The sequence below is a fragment of the Lichenostomus cassidix genome, chromosome W (genome assembly GCF_008360975.1).
Source record: "Lichenostomus cassidix isolate B80296 chromosome W, HeHo_3.0, whole genome shotgun sequence".
Taxonomy (NCBI): Eukaryota; Metazoa; Chordata; class Aves; order Passeriformes; family Meliphagidae; genus Lichenostomus; species Lichenostomus cassidix.
In genome coordinates this window covers 7,176,861-7,199,134 of record NC_139510.1, presented here as the reverse complement: position 1 = coordinate 7,199,134, position 22,274 = coordinate 7,176,861, and the positions used below count along the sequence as shown (strand labels likewise).

The following is a 22,274-nucleotide window of genomic DNA, read 5'->3' as shown; positions in this document are numbered from 1 at the left end:
CTTGAATGAGGTGACTCCACCTCTGAGTGCTGCCGTGCCAGGCATGTTGGAGCTCCAGTATGAGCTGGAGACCAAGGCAACAAAGTGGTACGCCACTATTGACATTGGAAATGCATTTTTCTCCATCCCTCTGGCAACAGAGTGCAGGCCTCAGTTTGCTTTCACCAGGAGGGGCGTGCAGTATACCTGGAACTGACTGCCCCAGGGGTGGAAGCACAGTCCCACCATCTGCCATGGACTGATCCAGGCTGCTCTGGAAAAGGGTGAGGCTCCGGAACATCTGCAGTACATCGACGACATCATTGTGTGGGGGAACACAGCAGAAGAAGTGATTGAGAAAGGAAAGAAAATCATCCAGATTCTCCTGGAAGCCAGTTTCGCCATCAAAAAGAGCAAAGTCAAGGGGCCTGTCAAAGAGATCCAGTTCCTAGGAGTGAAGTGGCAAGATGGCCGACGTCAGATTCCTACTGAAGTCATCAACAAGATCACAGCGATGTCCCCACCAACCAACAAGAAGGAGACACAAGCTTTCCTAGGTGCCATAGGCTTCTGGAGGATGCACATCCCTGCGTACAGCCAGATTGTGAGCCCTCTCTACCTAGTGACACGCAAGAAGAATTATTTCTCCTGGGGCCCTGAACAGCAACAAGCCTTCGCCCAGATCAAGCAGGAGATCGCTCATGCAGTAGCCCTTGGCCCAGTCAGGATGGGACCAGAAGTGAAGAATGTGCTTTACTCTGCAGCCAGGGAAATGGCCTGTCTTGGAGCCTTTGGCAGAAGGTGCCTGGTGAGACTCGAGGGCAACCATTGGGATTCTGGAGCCGAAGTTACAGAGGGTCCTAAGCCAACTACACTCCCACTGAGAAGGAAATCCTGGCAGCCTATGAAGGAGTCCAAGCCGCCTCAGAGGTAATTGGCATGGAAGCACAACTTGTCCTCGCACCCTGACTACAAGTGCTGGGGTGGATGTTCAAGGGAAAGGTTCCCTCTACCCACCATGCCACCGATGCCACATGGAGTAAATGGATTGCCTTCATCACACAGCGTGCCTGTATTGGAAACCCAAATCTTCCTGGGATCTTGGAAATAATTACAAATTGGGCTGAAGGTGTAAACTGTGGTTTCACTGACGAAGAGGAGCAGGAACAGGTGACTCGTGCAGAGGAAGCTCCACCCTACAACCAACTGCCAGCAGACGAAACACACTATGGTCTTTTTACTGATGGTTCCTGTCATATTGTGGGGGCAAATAGAAAATGGAAAGCAGCTGTATGGAGCCCCACATGACGGGTCACAGAAGCTACAGAAGGAGAGGGGGGATTGAGCCAACTTGACGAACTCAAAGCTGTTCAGCTGGCCCCAGACATTGCGGAAAGAGAGAAGTGGCTAAAGCTATACCTCTATGTAGAGGTGCGGCAGCCCGATGCTGCAGATCCCGAGTCCCCAGGGCCAGCGGTCAATGCAATCCACGAGGAGACCGCCGAAGATGCCATCTCCTGGGACTCGGAGGAGGCAGAGCTGTGAACCGCCCTCTCCCTCCCCTGGAAAGTTTGCTCTAAGTTTATTGGGTTAAAGTTATGCTTCCCCGCCTTGTCCCCTCCCTTGTTGCCTCCCCTTGCTCGAAGGTTCTGTTGCTGCGCTCCCCTCATTGGTTCTTTGTAGTCCCCTCCCCGGTTACTGTTCATTTGCTCCCCCGCTTGTCCCTCACATTGTTCCGGAGCCCCGTTGGCTCCGCCCCTGCTATCCCACCCCCGGAGACCTCGTTCCTTCCCTTAAAACCTTGTGCCCCCTTTGTTCCCGGGGTGGTGTGGCCACAACTCGAGACCCGTCGTGCTTCACACCCGGCATCTCTGTGGTCCGCCCCATCCGGGAGCCTTCCAGCGCACCCCTGCCTGCCTCTCCTACAATAAACCGTGCTCTGGAGACTCCCATCCGCCTGGAACTCTCTTTGTCTCGGGGGGCGACCAGCGACTCCACCGTGTTCCTGTCCGGCAGACACCGGCCTCTGCCGCGGGGTCCCGCCGCCCATCGGGCGACCCTGAGACCCTGAGGTCGATAGCTGCTGCCTCTGGAGCAGAGGAGAACAGCGGGGAGGGCCGAAAGCCCGGGCCCCGGCGAGGTCCCAGACACCAGCCAAAGCCCCGAAAGCCCATTCCGGGCAAGGCGACCAGGATCCCACTGGACTTAACACTACAAGTGGCGCCCACCGTCCCCCTCCGGACCTGCCATCGCCCTTTGGTGGAGAAGAGCGGACGTCCGTTGGTTTCGCCACCCGGTGAGTCGTAGCACTCTCATCTGAGAGGTGTTCCTCATCGGCATCGCCAGCCCTCGAGAGCCCCGAGAACCAGCTGCACCGCTATTGTTTCGGGTAAGTTGGTAGGGGAAGGGGTCCCCTAACTTGCCCTCTTTTTGTTTCGTTTTCCCTTTGTGGCAGTTGGGTGAGAGTTTTGTTTCTTTAACTTTCATTTGGGGATAAAAATGGGAGTTAATCTAACAAAAATCCAGCGGGAGTTTTATGTTTCAATTAAGACCACCCTTAAATTAGCTACATTTTCTTTTCCCTCCCAACTCTTGAAGCGTTTCGTTAAATTTATTTTCCTCGAATTCCCCGATGTTTCCCCCAGCGATGCCAGCTCTATTGAGTTTTGGCGTCGGGTCCGCGCGAGGATGCACCATCTCCAATCCCAAAGGGATAAGCACGTTGACCAATTCTTTAGCATATTGAGCCAAATTTTCCATGCTTTCCGTCCCTCCCTAAAGAGTTCGGGAGCCCCCGCTAGCCCTTCCCCTTCTACCCGCTCCCTCACTAACCCAAGTCCCTGTCCCTCGAGAGGCGACCGTGGCGGCTCAGAAAGTCTGCGGACTCGGGGTTCTCACCTAGTCCCCGGCGCCCCCGCGGCCGCTTCTTCCCCAGCCTGGGAGGGAGAACGCGCGACCCTCTCGGGCACCCCCAGTTCTGTCTTCCCTGATCCCTCTTCCCCAGTTGATCCTTCCCTGTTAGTTCCCCGCAAACCCCGCCATGTTTCCTTCGACCTCCTTGAAGAGCCACAAAAGGGCGGCGGTTGGTACCAAAATGGCGCCGACCGCGTGGCTTCTTCAACCCCCGTTCCTTCTCCCCACAATCCTTTGTGGCCTGCCTTTTCTTCGGCTTTCCCGCCGAATTCCCCTCCTAATCCCTCCCCCTGGGCGGTTTGTCAATCTCCGTGCGGGCACACCCCCTCCTTCGGACCCTCCGCCCCTACGCCCAACCCCTTTATCCCAGCACCTCCCACTTCCCCTTTCCCACCAAAGCCACACCTTTTCCTCGACTCCTTCCCGGAACCCTCATCGGTAACCCCTCCCTACGTTCCGCCCCCTCTAGTCCCCTCCCCGGAGGAGGGCTTCTCCGGTTCCCACGGCTACCCTTCCGGCGCCCGCCGGAAGGAAGCCATCTTGGATCCCTCTTCCCACGCTGATCGGAAGGACGCCATCTTTGTTGGTCCTCCAACGGTCTCTGACCGGAAGGAGGCCATCTTGGATGCATCTCCCGGTTCAGCTGGGAAGGGACACACAACGGATCCTGAACCGGAGAGCCTCCAGGCCCCCTTCGCAGCACCAGTCCACGTTTCATGGTCGGGCAATCACCCACGGTGGGAGCCCTTTGATAGAGCTGTGTTGAAGGACCTGGCCAAAACGCAAAAGGAGTTTGGCCGGGATTCAAATTACTTCAAAGCAGTCCTTCACGCCACTCTCACCGGCGTCCCTCTAGTTCCTTCAGATATTAAGCTGGTCATGTCTTGTCTCCTCTCCCCCATTGAATACCAGGAATGGGAGGATGAGTGGAAAAGACAGATCAAGGGGCTAGAGCGACTGCTACCTTCATACGGAACTCCAAACGGCCCCACATTTGATTTGTTGTTGGGTGAGGGGAACTACTTCAAGCCCCAAACACAAGCCCGGGAGATCCCTACGGATCTCCTCGTATCCCTTGCTGGTGCCGCGGAACGGGTCCTGCTTGGTATCCCTCCGGTGGATGCCCCCACCATCCCATACTTAGAAATTTTCCAAGGGCCTGATGAAGCTTTCCCAAGCTTCGTTGACAAGCTAAAACAGGCCATTGACCGGCAGGTTCCGGATCATACGATCCGCGAACAACTGTTGGTGGACGGAGCAATTACGCACGCGAACACCATTTGCAAAGAAATAATCCTATCTCTTCCCCATGAACCGAGGCCGACCATCGCCCAGATGGTCAGTGCCTGTTGGCGGCTGGCCGCCGTCAAGGCTCTGAATGTGAATACAAGTCAAGCTCTGGCCATCCGCAACACTTATGTGACTTGTAACCGTTGCAGAAAGAAGGGATACTTTGCAGCGGATTGCCCCACTCCTCTCGAGGAGATTTCTAAGTTTTCCCGCTCTCCTGCCCCGGCCTGCGCCCAGCGCCCTTCCCCCATGTCCCTAACTGACCCTACCTCCCTTCCACCTCCCTTCCCTGCTGGCCAGGGAAACTGAGATCGCAGCACGAGATGCCAGCCTCGCGCTGCCAGCAGCAACCGGCCGGCCTCGACCCTGCTGAGTTCCACCACGCATGGGTCGATGATGACATGACTATACCCGGACAAGACCTTTTTGTTGTGAAACTAAGATGTGACTTTGCTGACACTCTTGTTCTCGCACTTGCAGATGCGGATGACGGACCCAAGGGAATTTCCATCATCCCTTCCTTGATCAGAGTGGACGCAGAGGGGTTTTTTCCACTCCAGGCTGAAGTCGCCGACCCCCCTCTTGTCCTCTCCAGGAAGCAGGTCGTGGCCAGGATCAAGGTCCTCCCGTTCCACACTATCCTCACGGAAAAACCGCTAGTCGCCTGGTCCGAAGTGGTTGGTGAGAATAGGCCAATGCTCACATGTGGTCTCTCCTGGAAAGGGGATAACATCTCCCTTACCGGCATGTTAGACACTGGTGCAGATGTCACGGTCATCTCGTCCGCGAGTTGGCCGTCGGCATGGGCAAAAAAGCCTGTGGCCCAGTCACTTCGAGGTGTGGGAGGATACGCTCCCACAGAGCGGAGTTCCCATCCTATTATGATTGAAGGCCCCGAAGGTCTCATTGCCACCGTGCGGCCCTTCATCATTAACTCGGGATTCAACCTTTGGGGGAGAGATGCCATGTCCCAATGGGGTGCCCGAGTCGAATTGGCACCAGCTCGGGATTTTTGATTGGGGTCACTGGTGAGCGCCTGACCCAGCCACTCAATTGGCTGACTGATACACCTGTCTGGGTCGACCAGTGGCCTTTACCAACACATAAATTAAGAGCGCTCAAAGAGCTTGTGGAGGAGCAGCTGGTGAAGGGGCACATCGTGCCCTCGACCAGTCCATGGAACTCCCCCGTCTTCGTTATCAAAAAGGCGGGAGGGACCAAATGGAGGCTCCTCCATGACCTCCGAAAAATTAACGAAGTCATTGAGGACATGGGGTCTCTTCAACCCGGGTTGCCATCGCCTTCAATGCTCCCGTGGGACTGGAAGATTGCAGTGGTGGACATAAAGGACTGCTTCTTCCAGATCCCCCTGCACCCGGATGATGCGCCCAGGTTTGCTTTTTCAGTTCCCTCCACCAACCGGGAACGCCCAATGCGCCGCTACCACTGGCGAGTGCTCCCGCAAGGGATGAAAAACTCCCCCACCATTTGCCAGTGGTACGTGGACAGCATTCTCGCACCGGTGCGAGAGGTCGCAGGTGAGTCAATCATCGTCCACTACATGGACGATGTATTGGTCTGTTCCCCAACCGAAGCCATCTTGCGGACCACACTCTCCAGAGTCGTGGGGGCCCTGGAAAGTGAAGGGTTTGAGATTCAGCCTTCCAAGGTGCAGGTGACAGCACCGTGGCGATACCTGGGAGCAAAAATTGAGGAGCAAACCATAACACCCTTACCGATCAAAATTATTGATAATCCATCTAACCTGCAGGAAATGCACCAACTATGTGGTGCCATCAACTGGATTCTGCCCCTGATCGGTGTCTCCTCAGAAGACCTGGTCCCGCTGTTTACGCTCCTGTGTGGAGATCGCGACCTGACCTCCCCAAGGACGTTGACCCCGGAAGCAAGGGAATCCATCCGGAAGGTACAGAACGCCCTGAAAACATGTCGCGTTCACCGATGCGACCCCAAATTACCCTTTAATTTGGCCATCCTTGGAAAAATGCCCCACCTGCACGGCCTCATCTTTCAGTGGAGTGCAGATGACATGGAAGGCTGACTCCTGATTATCGAGTGGGTCTTTCTGCCTATCTCCTCCCCCAAAGTATTGGTTACGCCACAGGACAAAACGGCGCAGCTCGTTAGACGAGCGAGGTCCCGCCTGTCCACCCTAGCAGGGTGTGAGTTCGCGTACATTCACGTGCCATTTGACATAAAATCATTCGAATTTATTCTCCAAAAGAGCAAGGAGATGCAAATTGCCCTTGAATAGTTTCCCGGCCAGGTAGTCACCTGGTTTCCAAAACACAAAATATTCAGAATATCCGAATTGAAAATTGTTTTAGATCGGGTTCAAAGTCGGAAACCCCTCAATGCTCCGACACTTTTCACTGACGGCTCGGGCAAATCAGGGAAATCGGTAATTGCTTGGTGGAACCTGTGGCAGGACAGACACCCCCCCCCTTCTCTCTCTCCCTGATTGCTAGCCGAGATCGATGGCTCAGATTAAGTCAATGGCTTAATCCTGACTATCAGTGCTGGCGTCTGGAACTCAGAGTGAGACACTGAGAGAATGTGAATAATTTTCAGGTGACCGCAAATACACACTCTTTTCCCTATAAAACACCACGAAAAACTCAGTAAAATCAGAAGCTTTCTACATGGATATAGAAGCGTGAAGAAATGCTTTCTCCCCAGGTCTGGACGCAGTCCTGCGGTTACTTCCCTGGGATTGAGTGAGGAAATCTTAATGTATTCCAGCTCCAAATACGGATTTGGTAAGATCATTTGAGTTTCCTAAATTGTATTATTCCGGCTAACTTATAGGTACCTTTCTTAACTTGCATTTCAGCTAGCTCAAGCAAGCATTTCTTAACTTGCATTATCGTTCAAGCAAGCATTTCTTGCGTTTTTAACTATCTTTATAGTTCAAGCAAGGTTTTACCCCATAACTGCATTTTTAACTACCATAGTGTTGCAATTATGTATTCATTGTGTGTCTATGTGTGTCAATCTGTTCTATGTTTGTATATTTGTTATGTTCTGTGTCAAATAAATGGTATTTTTAGACAAATCGGCCAGATATCAAAGAATCTTGCGAACGGGACTAAGTCTTGGGGAACTAGCTGTCTTAAAGCCTGTCAAACTGCAAAAGCACATAAATCTCCTCTCTCCCTGCAAGACAGAACCCCTCGACTGAGCTGTGGGATTGCGATGTCGAGATTGTTTCTGGGTCCCCCCAAGTGGCCGAGCTCGCAGCCGCCGTCCGAGCATTTGAGCGCTTTCCGGGACCCTTCAATCTGGTTACTGATTCGGCTTATGTTGCGGGGATCGTTTCAAGAGCAGAGGACAGTTGGCTGTCTGGCTCCTCCAACCCAAAAATCAATAGCTTGGTCAAGAGGCTCAAAATAGCCATTTCCCACCGTGACCAACCATTTTATGTGATGCACGTACGCTCACACACTGACCTTCTGGGTCCAATTGCGGAAGGGAATAGGGTAGCAGACGCGCTCACTGCACCTGTGCATGTTGCCAACGTGCCTGACTGATTCCAACAGGCATCGCTGAGCCATGCACTCTTTCATCAAAATGTCCCGGCCTTGAGGCGCATGTTTGAACTTACTGTGGACCAAGCCAAGGCCATTGTGGCGGCCTGTCCCCATTGTCAACCCCTCCAAATCACATCCATGGGGTCTGGAATCAACCCCAGAGGGCTTAACAGCGGGGAGCTTTGGCAGTCAGATGTCACGCATGTGCCCGAATTCGGCCAACTAAAATATGTACACGTGAGCGTGGACACCTTTTCAGGTGCGATCTTTGCCACCGCGCATTCGGGGGAAAAAGCGAAGGATGCGATTTCGCACTTCCTGCAGGCCTTCGCTGTCCTGGGTATTCCTAAAGAGGTCAAGACGGACAATGGTCCATGCTACACCTCCGGACCAGTGAGGAAGTTTTTCCTCCAGTGGGGCATTTCCCACAACACTGGAATTCCCCACTCAGCCACGGGTCAGGCCCTGGTGGAGAGAGCTCATCGGTCCCTCAAGAGGGTGCTCCTTCAGCAAAAGGGGGGACCAGAAACAGAGACTCCCGCAAATCGGCTGGCGAGAGCTCTTTTTACTCTAAATTTTCTAAACTGCTCCGACAAGGAGCCGGATCCCCCAGTGGTTCGCCACTTTGCCAACAACTCGCGAGCCAAGCTGAAAGAGCGCCCCCTTGTCCTGATCAAGGAACCGGACTCCCTCAATATCGTTGGTCCCTTCCCCCTTATCATCTGGGGGCGTGGCTATTGCTGCGTCTCCACTCCGGAAGGGCCACGATGGGTCCCTGGCAAGTTTGTAAAACCTTTTCTTAAGGCAGGACCTTACTCCCCAAGACCGGAGAAGACAGACGTCACCTCTGCTCATTGGCGTCGCAAGAAGAAGGCAGAGACACCGCCTCCCTCGCCCCGCCGACTTCGCCCACGCATCCGCAAGCGGACCATCTAATCTGCAAAGAGTCTGTCCGGCAGTTCCCTGTGCCAGCCTCCCATTTCCCTTCCCCGTTTTCCCTATGGCCTTTCCGTCCTCCCTCCTCGTCATACCCCATCCTGTATTTCTTAAGTTGATGCTGTTCTGTTTGCCTCCCCATTCAGTGGCCAAGATGCGCCCTTCCATCCTCGCGCAGCTTTTCCTGCTCGCAAGTGTCATCGTCCCAGTCTAGCTGTGGGTCGTGAGGCAGCCAGACTCCAACGTCTGGGTGACATTGGCCCGAGCCATGAGCAAAGAGCAAATGTGTCTGTCAACCGACGCGGTCCGAGACCCGCTCTCGTCTGCCCTGGTAGGAGCCCCGGTACAGGTAGATGCGTTCCCGCCATCCCTTGTCTCCCTGTGGAGATCAACTTTCAATCTGAACCAAAACGTTTATAAGTTTTACAAGGACCGCCAAGAATTTTCTCTCCCTCTTCCCATTCAGAACCCTCTCTTGCTGTGGCAGAAGTGGGTCATGGGTGAGCCGAAGGTGGAGAAGGAGCCCCACGAATTCCAACTAATTGGCTCGCTAAAAGCTATAGCCTGTGTTCAATTCGACTATCAAATTCCACATAAATCAGATCAGAAGCTATACCAGGGGCTGAGACAGGGCAACCCCAACTATGTCACTAAGAATTGGTGCACCCATATTGCCCATGTAAAAGTGCCCTCGTCTCCCGATTGGCATTACAAACACCTGATTCGGCTCCCTGAGGGAATGTTCTTGATTTGCGGAGAACGCGCCTGGGCTGGGGTTCCCTCTCACCTAGTGGGTGGCCCGTGCACCTTTGGCCGGCTGACTCTTGCTTCACCCAACATGACCCACCTTCCAGTGTGGTCCAATAATTCGATTCCAAAAAAGACTAATGAGGACGATTGCAGCACTGAAATTTACCATTGGAGTAAGGGAAAAAGGATTGCTGTCTCCGTGTTCCTGCCTTGGGTAGCTGCGGCCAAGGCACTTGGAGAACTCGGAAATTTAGAATGTTGGGTCTCGAAGCAAGCCAAGTTAACGTCAGAGGCCATTGCGGACCTCCTGCAAGATGAACAAGTGACCAGGCATGCGACCTTACAAAACCGAGCGGCAATAGATTTCTTGCTCCTTGCCCACGGACATGGCTGTCACCAGTTCGAAGGGCTGTGCTGCTTCAACCTATCCTCCAAGAGTCGCAGCATCCACCAGCGGTTGCAAGATATGGACGCCTTGAAAAACAACATAACTTTCAAGAGCAGCCTCTGGTTTGAGAACACAGTTGACGGCATCCACCGTGTGGTCAACTCGACACTTTCCACCATTGGAGGATGGGCCCACAAGCTGCTGAAAGGACTGGGACTGCCTGAATGGGGGGCCACCCTGTTGAAAGACTGTTTTATTGTTTTAGTTGCTGTTGCTTTGATTGCTGCTTCCTTTGCTTTAATTAAGAAATATTTAGTTAAACACATTTGCGCATTATTTAGTAAAGAAGGGGGAGGTGTAGAGGTGCGGCAGCCCGATGCTGCAGATCCCGAGTCCCCAGGGCCGGCAGTCAATGCAATCCACGAGGAGGCCGCCGAAGATGCCATCTCCTGGGACTCGGAGGAGGCAGAGCTGTGAACCGCCCTCTCCCTCCCCTGGAAAGTTTGTTCTAAGTTTATTGGGTTAAAGTTATGCTTCCCCGCCTTGTCCCCTCCCTTGTTGCCTCCCCTTGCTCGAAGGTTCTGTTGCTGCGCTCCCCTCATTGGTTCTTTGTAGTCCCCTCCCCGGTTACTGTTCATTTGCTCCCCCGCTTGTCCCTCACATTGTTCCGGAGCCCCGTTGGCTCCGCCCCTGCTATCCCACCCCCGGAGACCTCGTTCCTTCCCTTAAAACCTTGTGCCCCCTTTGTTCCCGGGGTGGTGTGGCCACAACTCGAGACCCGTCGTGCTTCGCACCCGGCATCTCTGTGGTCCGCCCCATCCGGGAGCCTTCCAGCGCACCCCTGCCTGCCTCTCCTACAATAAACCGTGCTCTGGAGACTCCCACCCGCCTGGAACTCTCTTTGTCTTGGGGGGCGACCAGCGACTCCACCGCGTTCTTGTCCGGCGGACACCGGCCTCTGCCGCGGGGTCCCGCCGCCCATCGGGCGACCCTGAGACCCTGAGGTCGATAGCTGCTGCCTCTGGAGCAGAGGAGAACAGCGGGGAGGGCCGAAAGCCTGGGCCCCGGTGAGGTCCGAGAGACCAGCCAAAGCCCTGAAAGCCCATTCCGGGCAAGGCGACCAGGATCCCACTGGACTTAACACTACACCTCTACACTGATTCATGGATGGTAGCCAATGCCCTGTGGGGTTGGTTGGAAAGGTTGAAAAAGGCCAGCTGGCAGCGTAGAGGAAGACCAATCTGGGCCGCTGATGAATGGCAAGACATTGCCACTCGGGTAGAGAAGCTACCTGTAAAAAGTCCGTCATGTGGATGCCTATGTCCCCAACAGTCGAGCTTATGAGGAACACCGAAACAACGAACAGGTGGATCAGGCTTCAAAAATAAAGGTGTCACAAATAGATTTGGATTGGCAACACAAGGGAGAGCTGTTCTTAGCTCGATGGGTCCATGATGCCTCAGGCCATCAGGGCAGAGGTGCCACCTACAAGTGGGCATGGGACCGAGGGGTGGATCAAACCATGGACTGTATCTCCCAGGTAATCCATAACTGTGAGACGTGTGCTGCCATCAAGCAAGCCAAGCAGGTGGAACCCCTGTGGTATGGTGGAAGGTGGACCAAATACAAGTATGGGGAGGCCTGGCAGATCGATTACATCGCACTGCCTCAAACCCACTATGGCAAGCGCTATGTGTTCACAATGGTAGAAGCCACCACTGGGTGGCTGGAAACCTACCCTGTGCCTCACGCCCCTTCCCATAACACTATCCTGGGCCTTGAAAGGCAAGTCTTGTGGAGGCATGGTATCCCTGAGAGAATTGAGTCAGACAATGGGACTCATTTCAAAAATAGTCTCATAAACACCTGGGCTAGGGAACATGGCATTGAGTGGGTGTACCACATTCCTTATCATGCACCTGCTGCTGGCAAAGTGGAGCGATGCAACCGTCTGCTAAAAACCACCTTGAAGGCTCTAGGCAGGGGTGTGGCTAGCACAGGTTTTTCCCATGAGAAATTTTCTTGTGTTTTATAAATAAAGATAAAGTTTGGATGTTGTTGGAACAGTGTCCCAGAACTTGGACAGTGCAGGCCTGGCCAATCAGGCCTGGGGGAAGGCTTCTGACTGACCAATCTGGGTGACTTTTGAGAACTCTATATATGTGATGAAATCAAAAAAATAAAGGTCATTCCTTCTTGCCACTGAGAACTGGTGCTTTCATTACTCTGCTAGCTGCTCAACAGCGACACAGGGGGACTTTAAAAAGTTGAGAACAGCATTTAGCCAAGGCCACCTGGCTATTTAACACCCGAGGCTCCACCAACCGAGCTGGCCCGGCCCAATCTGAACCCTTGCAAACAGTAAATGGGTATAAGGTTCCAGTGGTACACATGAGAGGCATGCTGGGGAAAACTGTTTGGATTAATTCTGCCTCAAGCAAAGACAAACCCACCCGTGGGGTTGTTTTCGCTCAGGGACCAGGGTGCACCTGGTGGGTGATGGAAGAGGATGGAGAGACACAATGGATACCTCAGGGGGACCTTTGTTGGGGTTGAATCGCCCATAACACTGTGCCTGTATCCACATCTGAATGTATATAATCAGGGTAATGCATGTATGTATATAGTGTAACAGTTTAAGTTCAATGTAACATGTTGGAATGGAAAAAATTTGGGGTGGATAATGTTGAAGTTTGGGCGGGGCTGGAATTTTCTCCATCCCTGTTACTAGGGAACCAACGACCAGGTGCTCAGGGCCATTAACTCTTTTGTAAGAGACAAAGGCTGTGGCTTGGGTGTGGTGAGGGGAGGAGGCACTCAACCCTTTTTTCCTGGCTGGGAGTGTGCGCCTCCCTGGCTGCATTTTTTGCAACAACTGGGAAGGAGTCCAGCAGTCTCTGCCCCTGCCCCGCTTGCCGGAATGCACCACGGCATCTGCAGTAACTGCAGAGTTCCTGTCACCTTTGCTGGCTAGCCCGGGTGAGCCATTCCTGCCACTCCAGCTCGCTGCTCTGAGCTCTGTGCTGTGTGCGGCCCCTGCTGCCCAGCCTGCCTGCCATTACCAACCTGACCTCACACCATAGTGCCACCTGCAGCTGCCTGGGAGCCATCACACCTGCCCTGCCCGGCTGGGAGCGCAACAGCGTCCCTGCTGGTTGTGACTGTGACTACACCAAACAGGAAAGTGCTTGGCAGCCCAAGGACATCTGTCACCGGGTTTCTGGTTTTTGATTGTTGTTGCTATTCTTGTTGTTGCTTGTTTACTCTGTTATAGATACTAGTAAAGAACTGTTATTCCTCTTCCCATATCTTTGCCTGAAAGCCCTTGATTCCAAAGTTAAAATTATTTGGAGGGAAGGGGGTCACATTCTCTATTCTAAGGGAGGTTTTCCACCTCTCTTAGCAGACACCTGTCTTTCAAAGCAAGACAAAGTCTTAGCCCTAACTGATATAAAATTTTTCCTGAAATCCATTTTTTCCTTTGCCACTTTGCTAGTTATTGCTTTAAAGTTACAAAAAGTGACATAAGTGTTACACATCTTCCTCTATTCTTTGAATTTTTACCCCAAATGCATATTTTTTCAGTGTCTTTCTCTCATCCTTTTTTTCAAGGATTAAGCAAATTATGGCCAGTTGTTTTATTTCCCCAAAATAATCATGTCAGTTTTGTGGCTCATTAATTTACAAGAAACCCATTATTTGTAGTGAATGTTTACTCCCCATAACAACTAGGGAACAGTTTCTAATTTTTAACATATATGCATGTAATTTATGGCATTCCAAAATACTCTGCTTCTGTCCAAAATGGTAAAAGGTTAAAAAGAGTTGTTGGGTCTTTTTGTTCAGTTCAATCTTTTATCTGAGAATTATCTGATGTCAGGATATAAAGATTCCAGTAAAGCAGGCAATGTGTAATCCATCAGTTAGAGCATTCAGTCAAGCACCTGCTTTCATACTCATGAAATTTAGATATGTTTTGTGCATGTCTGTGGAAAGCAGGGAGCTGAGTGTATTCTCAAGCGCTGTTTGCAGGAGCAGTCAATAGAAAGTAATCACTCAACTGCTAGTAAACAGCCACCTCACGGCCCTCCAGCTCTTCCTGCTTCTTCTCCACTAGATGGCAATAGAGAAAAAGCTCTGGATACCCTATTTGAAGGACAGCTGGGAAATCTATGGGCTAGCAAAAAGCAATGCATTCTCACTCACGCATAGTCTCTTAGATGCAGGAGGATAATTAAAAGTACTTTCAAACAAACTTTTTTCCTGTTTTGTAGAAAGAGCAGTCTATTATAAGATTATAAAGAAGGATGAACTTGCTTAAGAGAGTCTGAATGATAAAATAATGTGTAAATATGTGTGGTGATAATACTAATGTGTAAAACATATTAAGACACTGGAGAAAGATATATTTTAGAAATCTGACATTATAAATTACATTAGTCATAATCTTTTGCCCAACTAAAAAAGAATGGCTTAATTCAGCATATAGCAATCTATCAATCCATACGGCATGAATGATTGCATGAAAGGGAATTAGTTATATCAAAGAGAGCAGTGTGTGGAGCTGCTTGTCATACAGGGACTTATGTATGTGAAGACAGCAGCAGAAACTGGAACTATGAATATATATTTAGAAAGATAGGCATTTGTAAAAAATATATAATATAAACATTAGGCAACTGGATGTTACAGAACTGTGGGAAAGTAATGGTACATATGGAAAGTAACTGGTAGCAATTCAAAACATCATGCTTTTTTCTCACATGTGTAACTTCAGTCTCTTTAAAATAAACAGACAAAAACCCTCTTCACTTGAGCAGTTTTATAAGTGTGAGCTGCATACAAAAGATTTACTCCACAGCTCCCAGTCCCCAATAGTTTCTCTCCTCCTTCCTCTGATCCTCTACATGTTATCTAAGTGCTTATTCCCAAGGCCTAGTACTTCTAAAAGGGTATTGGTCATCTGAGATGCAGGCTACACCCATGAAAATATAACATGGTATATAGGAGCATTGAATAATAAAAATAGTTTGGAAAGCTTGGGGTTTGGGCCAGAAAGATAATCTTGCATCTAAGTAAATCATCCAAGTAGAGGAGAAATCTCTAAATACAGGTTGAAATTGAGAGCTTATAGTCAAAGGGCACCATAATTGTCTCTGAAACAAGGATAGCATTAATTTTTTTTTAATTAATCAGAGAAATTTTACAAGTCATTACTTTCATTGGGGAATTAGGGAAAGGGGTCAGAAAAAACTCTACCCTGGACTTCCAGAGGGCAGACTTTGGCCTGTTCAGAGCACTGTTTCAGAGAGTCCCCTGGGAAACAGTCCTGAAAAGCAAAGGGTTCCAGGAAGGCTGGATGTGCTTTAAGAAGGAAATGTTAAAGGCACAGGTGTAGGCTGTCCCCATGTGCAGAAAGATGAGCTGGCAGGGAAGATGACTGGCCTGGCTGAACAGAGAGCTTTGAATGGAACTCAGAAAAAAAGAGAGTTTACAACCTTTGGAAGAAGGGGTCGGCAGCTCCGGAAGAGTACAAGGATGCCGTGAGGTCACATAGAAACAAAATTAGAAATGCAAAAGCTCAGCTAGAACTTAATCTGGCCACTGCTGTGAAAGATAATAAAAAGTGGTTTTATAAATACATCAACAAAAAAAGGAGGGCCAGGGAAAATCTCCATCCTTTATTGGATGCAGGGGAGAACATTGTCACCAAAGATGAGAAAAAGGCTGAGGTACATAACACCTTCTTTGCCTCAGTCTTTAACAGAAAGACCAGTTATCCTCAGGGCAACCAGCCCCCTGAGCTGGTAAACAGGGATAGGGAGCAGAATAGACCCCCTGCAATCCAGGAGGAGGCAGCTGGTGACTTGCTGAACCACTTAGACTCTCACAAGTCTATGGGGCCAAGTGGAATTCACCCAAGAGCACTGAAAGAGCTGGCGGACGAGGTCATTAAGCCACTGTCCATCATTTACCAGCAGTCCTGGCCAACCAGGGAGGTCCCAGGGGACTGAAGGTGCCCATACACAAGAAGGGCCGCCCAAGAAAGAAAAAAAAAGTGTGGTCCTGTCTCTTTAACTGCACCCAGCCGCAGAGAGAAACGCGGGTTGTTTTGAAAACATTTTCTCCAAGCCTTGCTCCGGGGGAGGATTCGTGGCCCGGCAGAGACTGCGTGCTGGACGGGGGTCGGAGTGAGCTCTGTTCCCGTTTTTTCCATTCTTCTTCTTTTTTCCTCGTTTGGACCCCTTCTCTTCGATCTGCTTTGCCACCCGGAGACCCAGGAGGGCCAGAGGACAGCAGAGCTCTCCAGGGAGCTCCACCCGGCCCCCGGGTGGGGGGCGAGGAGGAGAGGGACTGCGTCTGAGAAAAGGACTTTTTATTCAGGTTGAATAACTGCCTTTCACCTTGTTTTTTCCCCTTCCCCTGTGCCTTGTAGGGCACTCTGCGTGGTTTTGTTAAATAAATAGTTTTTTCTTCACTTCCATCTAAGAGGTTCTGTTGTGGGTGGGGGAGGGGGTGTCGGGGCCCTTCGCTCTCGGAGGAGAGAGTCTTATCATTAACCCGGGACATATTTGGCGCCCAACTTACGGGGCCTTGATTACTTGTTCTACACCTTTTGTGGGGTTAGAGAAAGTGAAGAAAAACCCTAATAATTGCATTCTGGTTTTAAACGCTTGGTATTGAATTACAGCCATCAGTAGTCACTATGCTGTTTGATGGGAGGTTGTTTGATGTAATACTGTCTGTTTGGCACATAGGTTTGTTTCCCTACCAACAGGTAGGGGCAATCCTGTCCCTAATGTATAATTTCCACCAATCAGGGACACGACTCCGGCTTGTTATAGTAATGTGTGTGATACTGACGATCTGTAAGAAGGTATGGGAAACAGTTAAAGATGTACATGCTCTGTTAGTTTCCTCCTCTAGTTTTAGTAACCTGTTTTGGAGTTTTGTTAGTAATATTACCCAACCTGTTAGAGAAGTAGAGGGTGAAGCTTCCTGGCTCCTCACCCATCTCTTTCCCTTTAAATCTGGTATATCAGCTTTTGAGAATATTCAGTTTCCCCTGGATGTTAAAGAGACCATTAACTTGGTAGTACAGGTGCTTTACCTAGGAGTTTCCATGTATATGATGTTCAGTGTTACCAGAATGAGGGCTGAGAAGTCCAGAGGGGCTGAGCAGGAGCAGGCACCTAATCCAGATGTGAGGAAATTTGAATGGTGTGGAGTATGGGAGGACATAGGTAAAACTTTAAAGAAATTCTCTGATCCAATAGACTGGGAATTTCCCCCTGGACAAATCCCGAGACCAGCTGAGGTGGGGAAGTATCTGAAAGAGAAGTGCAGAGACAACTGCAGTGCAATATGTTGGGCCCTGGCATATGCTTATCGTACACTGTCAGATATTATAGAACAGGAAGTAAGGGAGCCTAAGCCAATGGCAGTTGCTCCTATTACAAGGAACAGGAAAGCCCAATTTAAGACTGATCGCCCAGATGACAGTGGGGAGGGACCCTCAAGGCCAGCAACTGAGTCAGAGGTCATTGTTGAATCCATGAATGTGAGAGACCTTCACAGCCTAAGAAAAGATTATGTCCAACGAGATGATGAATCTGTGATTAGTTGGTTAGTCCGTCTTTGGGATGCTGCAGGCGATGTTACACTTGTAGATGCTACTGAGGCAAGGCATTTAGGGACTGTGTCACGTGACCCAGATATCAACCAAACTATACGAGATGGGCCTGACTGCAGCAGCCTCTGGAGACGAGCTATCAGAGCTGCGAGGGAAAGATACCTACATCCCGACGATCTCTATTCGCAACAAACCCAGTGGAGAACCATAGAACAAGGGATTCAACGCTTGAGAGAAATGGCGTTGGTAGAGATTGTCTTCCCAGAGGACATAGCAAACCCAGATCCGATTATAGACCCAGATAGGATAGAATGTACACCTGTGATGTGGCGGAAACTCCTAAAGCTTGGGCCATCAGGGTATGCTTCTGCTTTAGCCATTATGAAGCAAGATGACGGGCATGAGACTGTGCGTGATATGACAAGGAAATTCCGAGCGTATGCAGATGTCGTGCATAGCCCAATGAATGCAAGAATCTCAGCTGTGGAAACAAATCTGCAGAAACTAGAAAATAAGATAGAGAAGAATCATGAGAAACTCATTAAAGAGATTAAAGACAGCCTTCTCCAAATCTCAGCAGTACAGACCAGAGGTTCTGCTACCCCACGCAGACGCTCCTCAGCTATGAGAACTGGATATATCCCTCGACATGAGTTGTGGTATTTCCTGTGTGACAGTGGAGAAAACATGAACAGGTGGGATGGACAGCCCACTGCTGTCCTGGCACGACGAGTGCGTGAATTGAAGGAGGGCAAGACTCAGAGAAGGAACTCCACCAGAAGGGAAGTAGCTCTACTCAATATGTCTGATTCCGTTGAAGGAACCTCTAACACAAATACCCACCATGGTTAGAGGGGCCCTGCCTCTAGCCAGGTAGAGGCCAGGGAAAACCGAATTTTTTTGGACAGTGTGGATTCGGTGGCCTGGCACATCAGAGCCACAAGAATACGAGGCTTTAGTTGACACTGGTGCACAATGCACGATAATCCCATCGAGACATGTGGGGACAGAACCTAGTTCTATTTCCGGCGTTACAGGAGGATCACAAGACTTGACCCTCGTGAAAGCTGAGGTGAGCCTGACTGGAAGAGAGTGGAAAGAACATTCCATTGTGACTGGCCCAGAGGCTCCATGTATTTTGGGTATAGACTTCCTCCGAAATGGATATTTCAAAGTCCCAAAGGGACTCAAGTGGGCATTTGGGATAGCTGCTGTGGAGACAGAGGGCATAAAACAATTGAACACCTTGCCTGGACTGTCAGAGAACCCATCTGCAGTAGGACTCCTGAAAGGGGAAGAGCAACAAGTACCAATTGCAACCTCGATTGTGCACCGCCGACAGTACCGGACAACTCGTGATGCCGTGATTCCCATTCACAATCTAATCCGTGAGCTGGAGAGCCAAGGGGTGGTCAGCAGGACCCATTCATCCTTTAACAGCCCCATCTGGCCTGTGCGAAAATCTGAAGGAGAATGGAGATTGACAGTGGACTATCGTGCCTTGAATGAGGTGACTCCACCTCTGAGTGCTGCTGTGCCAGACATGCTGGAGCTCCAGTATGAGCTAGAGTCCAAGGCAGCAAAGTGGTATGCTACTATTGACATTTCAAATGCATTTTTCTCCATTCCTCTGGCAGCAGAGTGCAGACCTCAGTTTGCTTTCACCTGGAGGGGCGTGCAGTACACCTGGAACCGATTGCCCCAGGGGTGGAAACACAGTCCCACCATTTGTCATGGACTGATCCAGGCTGCACTGGAAAAGGGTGGGACTCCAGAACATTTGCAATACATTGATGACATCATTGTGTGGGGAGACACAGCAGAAGAAGTATTTGAGAAAGGAAAGGAAGTAATCCAGATTCTCCTGGAAGCCGGTTTCGCTATAAAAAAGAGCAAAGTCAAAGGGCCTGCCAAAGAGATCCAGTTCCTAGGAGTGAAGTGGCAAGATGGACGGCGTCAGATTCCTACTGAGGTTATCAATAAAATCATCACAATGTCCCCCCAACCAACAAGAAGGAGACGCAAGCTTTCCTAGGTGCCATAGGCTTTTGGAGAATGCACATCCCTGAGTACAGCCAGATCGTGAGTCCTCTCTACCTCATAACCCGCAAGAAGAACGATTTCCACTGGGGCCCTGAACAGCAGCAAGCCTTCACCCAGATCAAGCAGGAGATTGCACATGCAGTAGCCCTTGGCCCAGTCAGGACAGGGCCAGAAGTAAAGAATGTGCTTTACTCTGCAGCTGGGAGCCATGGCCTGTCCTGGAGCCTTTGGCAGCAGGTGCCTGGTGAGACCCGAGGTCGACCACTGGGATTTTGGAGCCGAAGTTACAGAGGGTCTGAAGCCAACTACACCCCAACAGAGAAAGAAATCCTAGCAGCATATGAAGGAGTCCAAGCTGCCTCAGAGGTAATTGGCACAGAAGCACAACTCCTCCTGGCACCTCGACTACCGGTGCTGGGGTGGATGTTTAAAGCAGAGGTTCCCTCTACTCAACATGCCACCAATGGCACATGGAGCAAATGGATTGCCCTTATCACACAGCGCGCCCGTATGGGAAATCTGAATCGCCCTGGGATTTTGGAAATAATTACAAATTGGCCTGAAGGTGAAAATTTTAGTCTGACTGAGGAAGAGGAGCTGGAACAGGTGACCCGTGCAGAGGAAGCCCCACCATACAACCAACTGCCAGCAGATGAAACACGCTACGCTCTTTTCACTGATGGTTCCTGTCATCTTGTAGGGACAAAACGAAAATGGAAAGCAGCTGTGTGGAGCCCCACACGACGGGTTGCAGAAGCTAGGGAAGAAGAGGGGGGATCGAGCCAATTCGCTGTTGACATTGCTGAAAGAGAGAAATGGCCAAAGCTCTACCTTTATACTGATTCATGGATGGTAGCCAATGCTCTGTGGGGTTGGCTGGAAAAGTGGAAGAAGGCTGGTTGGCAGCGTAGGGGAAAACCAATTTGGGCAGCTGAAGAGTGGAAAGACATCGCTAGTCGGGCAGAGAGACTACCTGTGAAGGTCCGCCATGTAGACGCCCATGTCCCCAAGAGTCGAGCTAATGAGGAACACCGAAACAACGAACAGGTAGATCAGGCTGCAAAGATAAAGGTGTCCCAGGTAGACTTGGATTGGCAGCATAAAGGAGATTTATTCCTAGCTCGATGGGCCCATGATGCCTCAGGCCATCAGGGCAGAGATGCCACCTATAAGTGGGCACGAGACCGAGGGGTGGATCTAACCATGGACTGCATCTCTCAAGTTATCCATGACTGTGAAACATGTGCTGCCATCAAGCAAGCCAAGCGGGTGAAACCCCTGTGGTATGGTGGAAGGTGGTCAAAATATAAGTATGGAGAGGCCTGGCAGATTGATTACATCACACTGCCTCAAACCCGCCATGGCAAGCGCTATGTGCTCACAATGGTAGAAGCCACCACTGGGTGGCTGGAAACCTACCCTGTGCCTCATGCCACTGCCCGTAACACCATCCTGGGCCTTGAGAACCAAGTCCTGTGGAGGCATGGTACCCCTGAGAGAATTGAGTCAGATAACGGAACTCATTTTAAAAATAGCCTCATAAACAACTGGGCTAGAGACCATGGCATTGAGTGGGTGTACCACATTCCCTATCATGCACCAGCCGCTGGCAAAGTGGAACGGTATAATGGATTGTTAAAAACCACCCTAAAGGCATTGGGTGGGGGAACTTACAAGAATTGGGAGCGACATTTAGCAGAGGCCACCTGGTTAGTCAATACCCGAGGCTCCATCAACCGAGCAGGTCCTGCCCAATCTGAGCTTCTACATACAGTGGATGGAGATAAGGTCCCAGCAGTACATGCCAGAGGCTTGTTAGGGAAAACTGTCTGGATTGATTCTGCCTCACATAAAGACAAACCCATCCGTGGGGTTGTCTTTGCCCAGGGACCAGGGTGTACTTGGTGGATAATGCAGGAAGATGGAAAAACACAATGTGTCCCTCAGGGAAATTTAATTTTGGGTGAAGGCCACATGTAAGGTTGGGATGGCAACATACCACCGTTCACCGTTCGTGACATTATTTGTACATAGTTATGTGTATATATGTATATATGTATATATGTATATATGTATATATGTATTTGTTTTGTTGTGTGTATGTATGTATATAGGTGTATATATATATGTGTGTGTTTGAAGTTGGAAGATGTTAAGGTGGGCCTTAAGCCAACGCTATGGAATAAGGGGTGGAATGTCTTGGATTGATGATATGATAATCCTTTATTCCCTATCGTTGGCTTATATGCCCAAGAAAGAAAAAAATGTGTAAAATGTGTGGTCCTGTCTCTTTAACTGCACCCAGCCGCAGAGAGAAACGCGGGTTGTTTTGAAAACATTTTCTCCAAGCCTCGCTCCGGGGGAGGATTCGTCGCCCGGCAGAGACTGCGTGCTGGACGGGGGTCGGAGTGAGCTCTGTTCCCGTTTTTTCCATTCTTCTTCTTTTTCCTCGTTTGGACCCCTTCTCTTCGATCTGCTTTGCCACCCGGAGACCCAGGAGGGCCAGAGGACAGCAGAGCTCTCCAGGGAGCTCCACCCGGCCCCGGGTGGGGGGCGAGGAGGAGAGGGACTGCGTCTGAGAAAAGGACTTTTTAATCAGGTTGAATAACTGCCTTTCACCTTGTTTTTTCCCCTTCCCCTGTGCCTTGCAGGGCACTCTGCGTGGTTTTGTTAAATAAATAGTTTTTTCTTCACTTCCATCTAAGAGGTTCTGTTGTGGGTGGGGGAGGGGGTGTCGGGGCCCTTCGCTCTCGGAGGAGAGAGTCTTATCATTAACCCGGGACACCAGTCG

General features: G+C 50.5%; 1 protein-coding gene and 1 long non-coding RNA gene across 2 annotated transcripts in view; one reads left to right on the top strand and one right to left on the bottom strand.

Moving 5' to 3' along the window:
- Positions 1–22,274, bottom strand: part of LOC146425414 (uncharacterized) — a 442,571-nt gene that overhangs the window by 294,716 nt on the left and 125,581 nt on the right. The gene's annotated exons all lie outside the window — the stretch shown is intronic.
- Positions 8,734–10,284, top strand: LOC146425416 (uncharacterized). Its single transcript, XM_085041454.1, has 3 exons — positions 8,734–8,772; positions 8,884–9,942; positions 10,006–10,284. Exons 1-3 carry the CDS (start codon positions 8,734–8,736, stop codon positions 10,282–10,284), a joined length of 1,377 nt encoding a protein of 458 aa, XP_084897580.1.

Excerpts from the sequence above, each read along its gene's own strand:
- LOC146425416 (XM_085041454.1), top strand. The coding sequence starts at position 8,734 with ATGGCCTTTCCGTCCTCCCTCCTCGTCATACCCCATCCT. Across the intron at positions 8,773-8,883 it reads TCCTCGTCATACCCCATCCT|CTGTGGGTCGTGAGGCAGCC; the intron begins GTATTTCTTAAG and ends GTCCCAGTCTAG. Across the intron at positions 9,943-10,005 it reads GCCTCTGGTTTGAGAACACA|CTGCTGAAAGGACTGGGACT; the intron begins GTTGACGGCATC and ends TGGGCCCACAAG.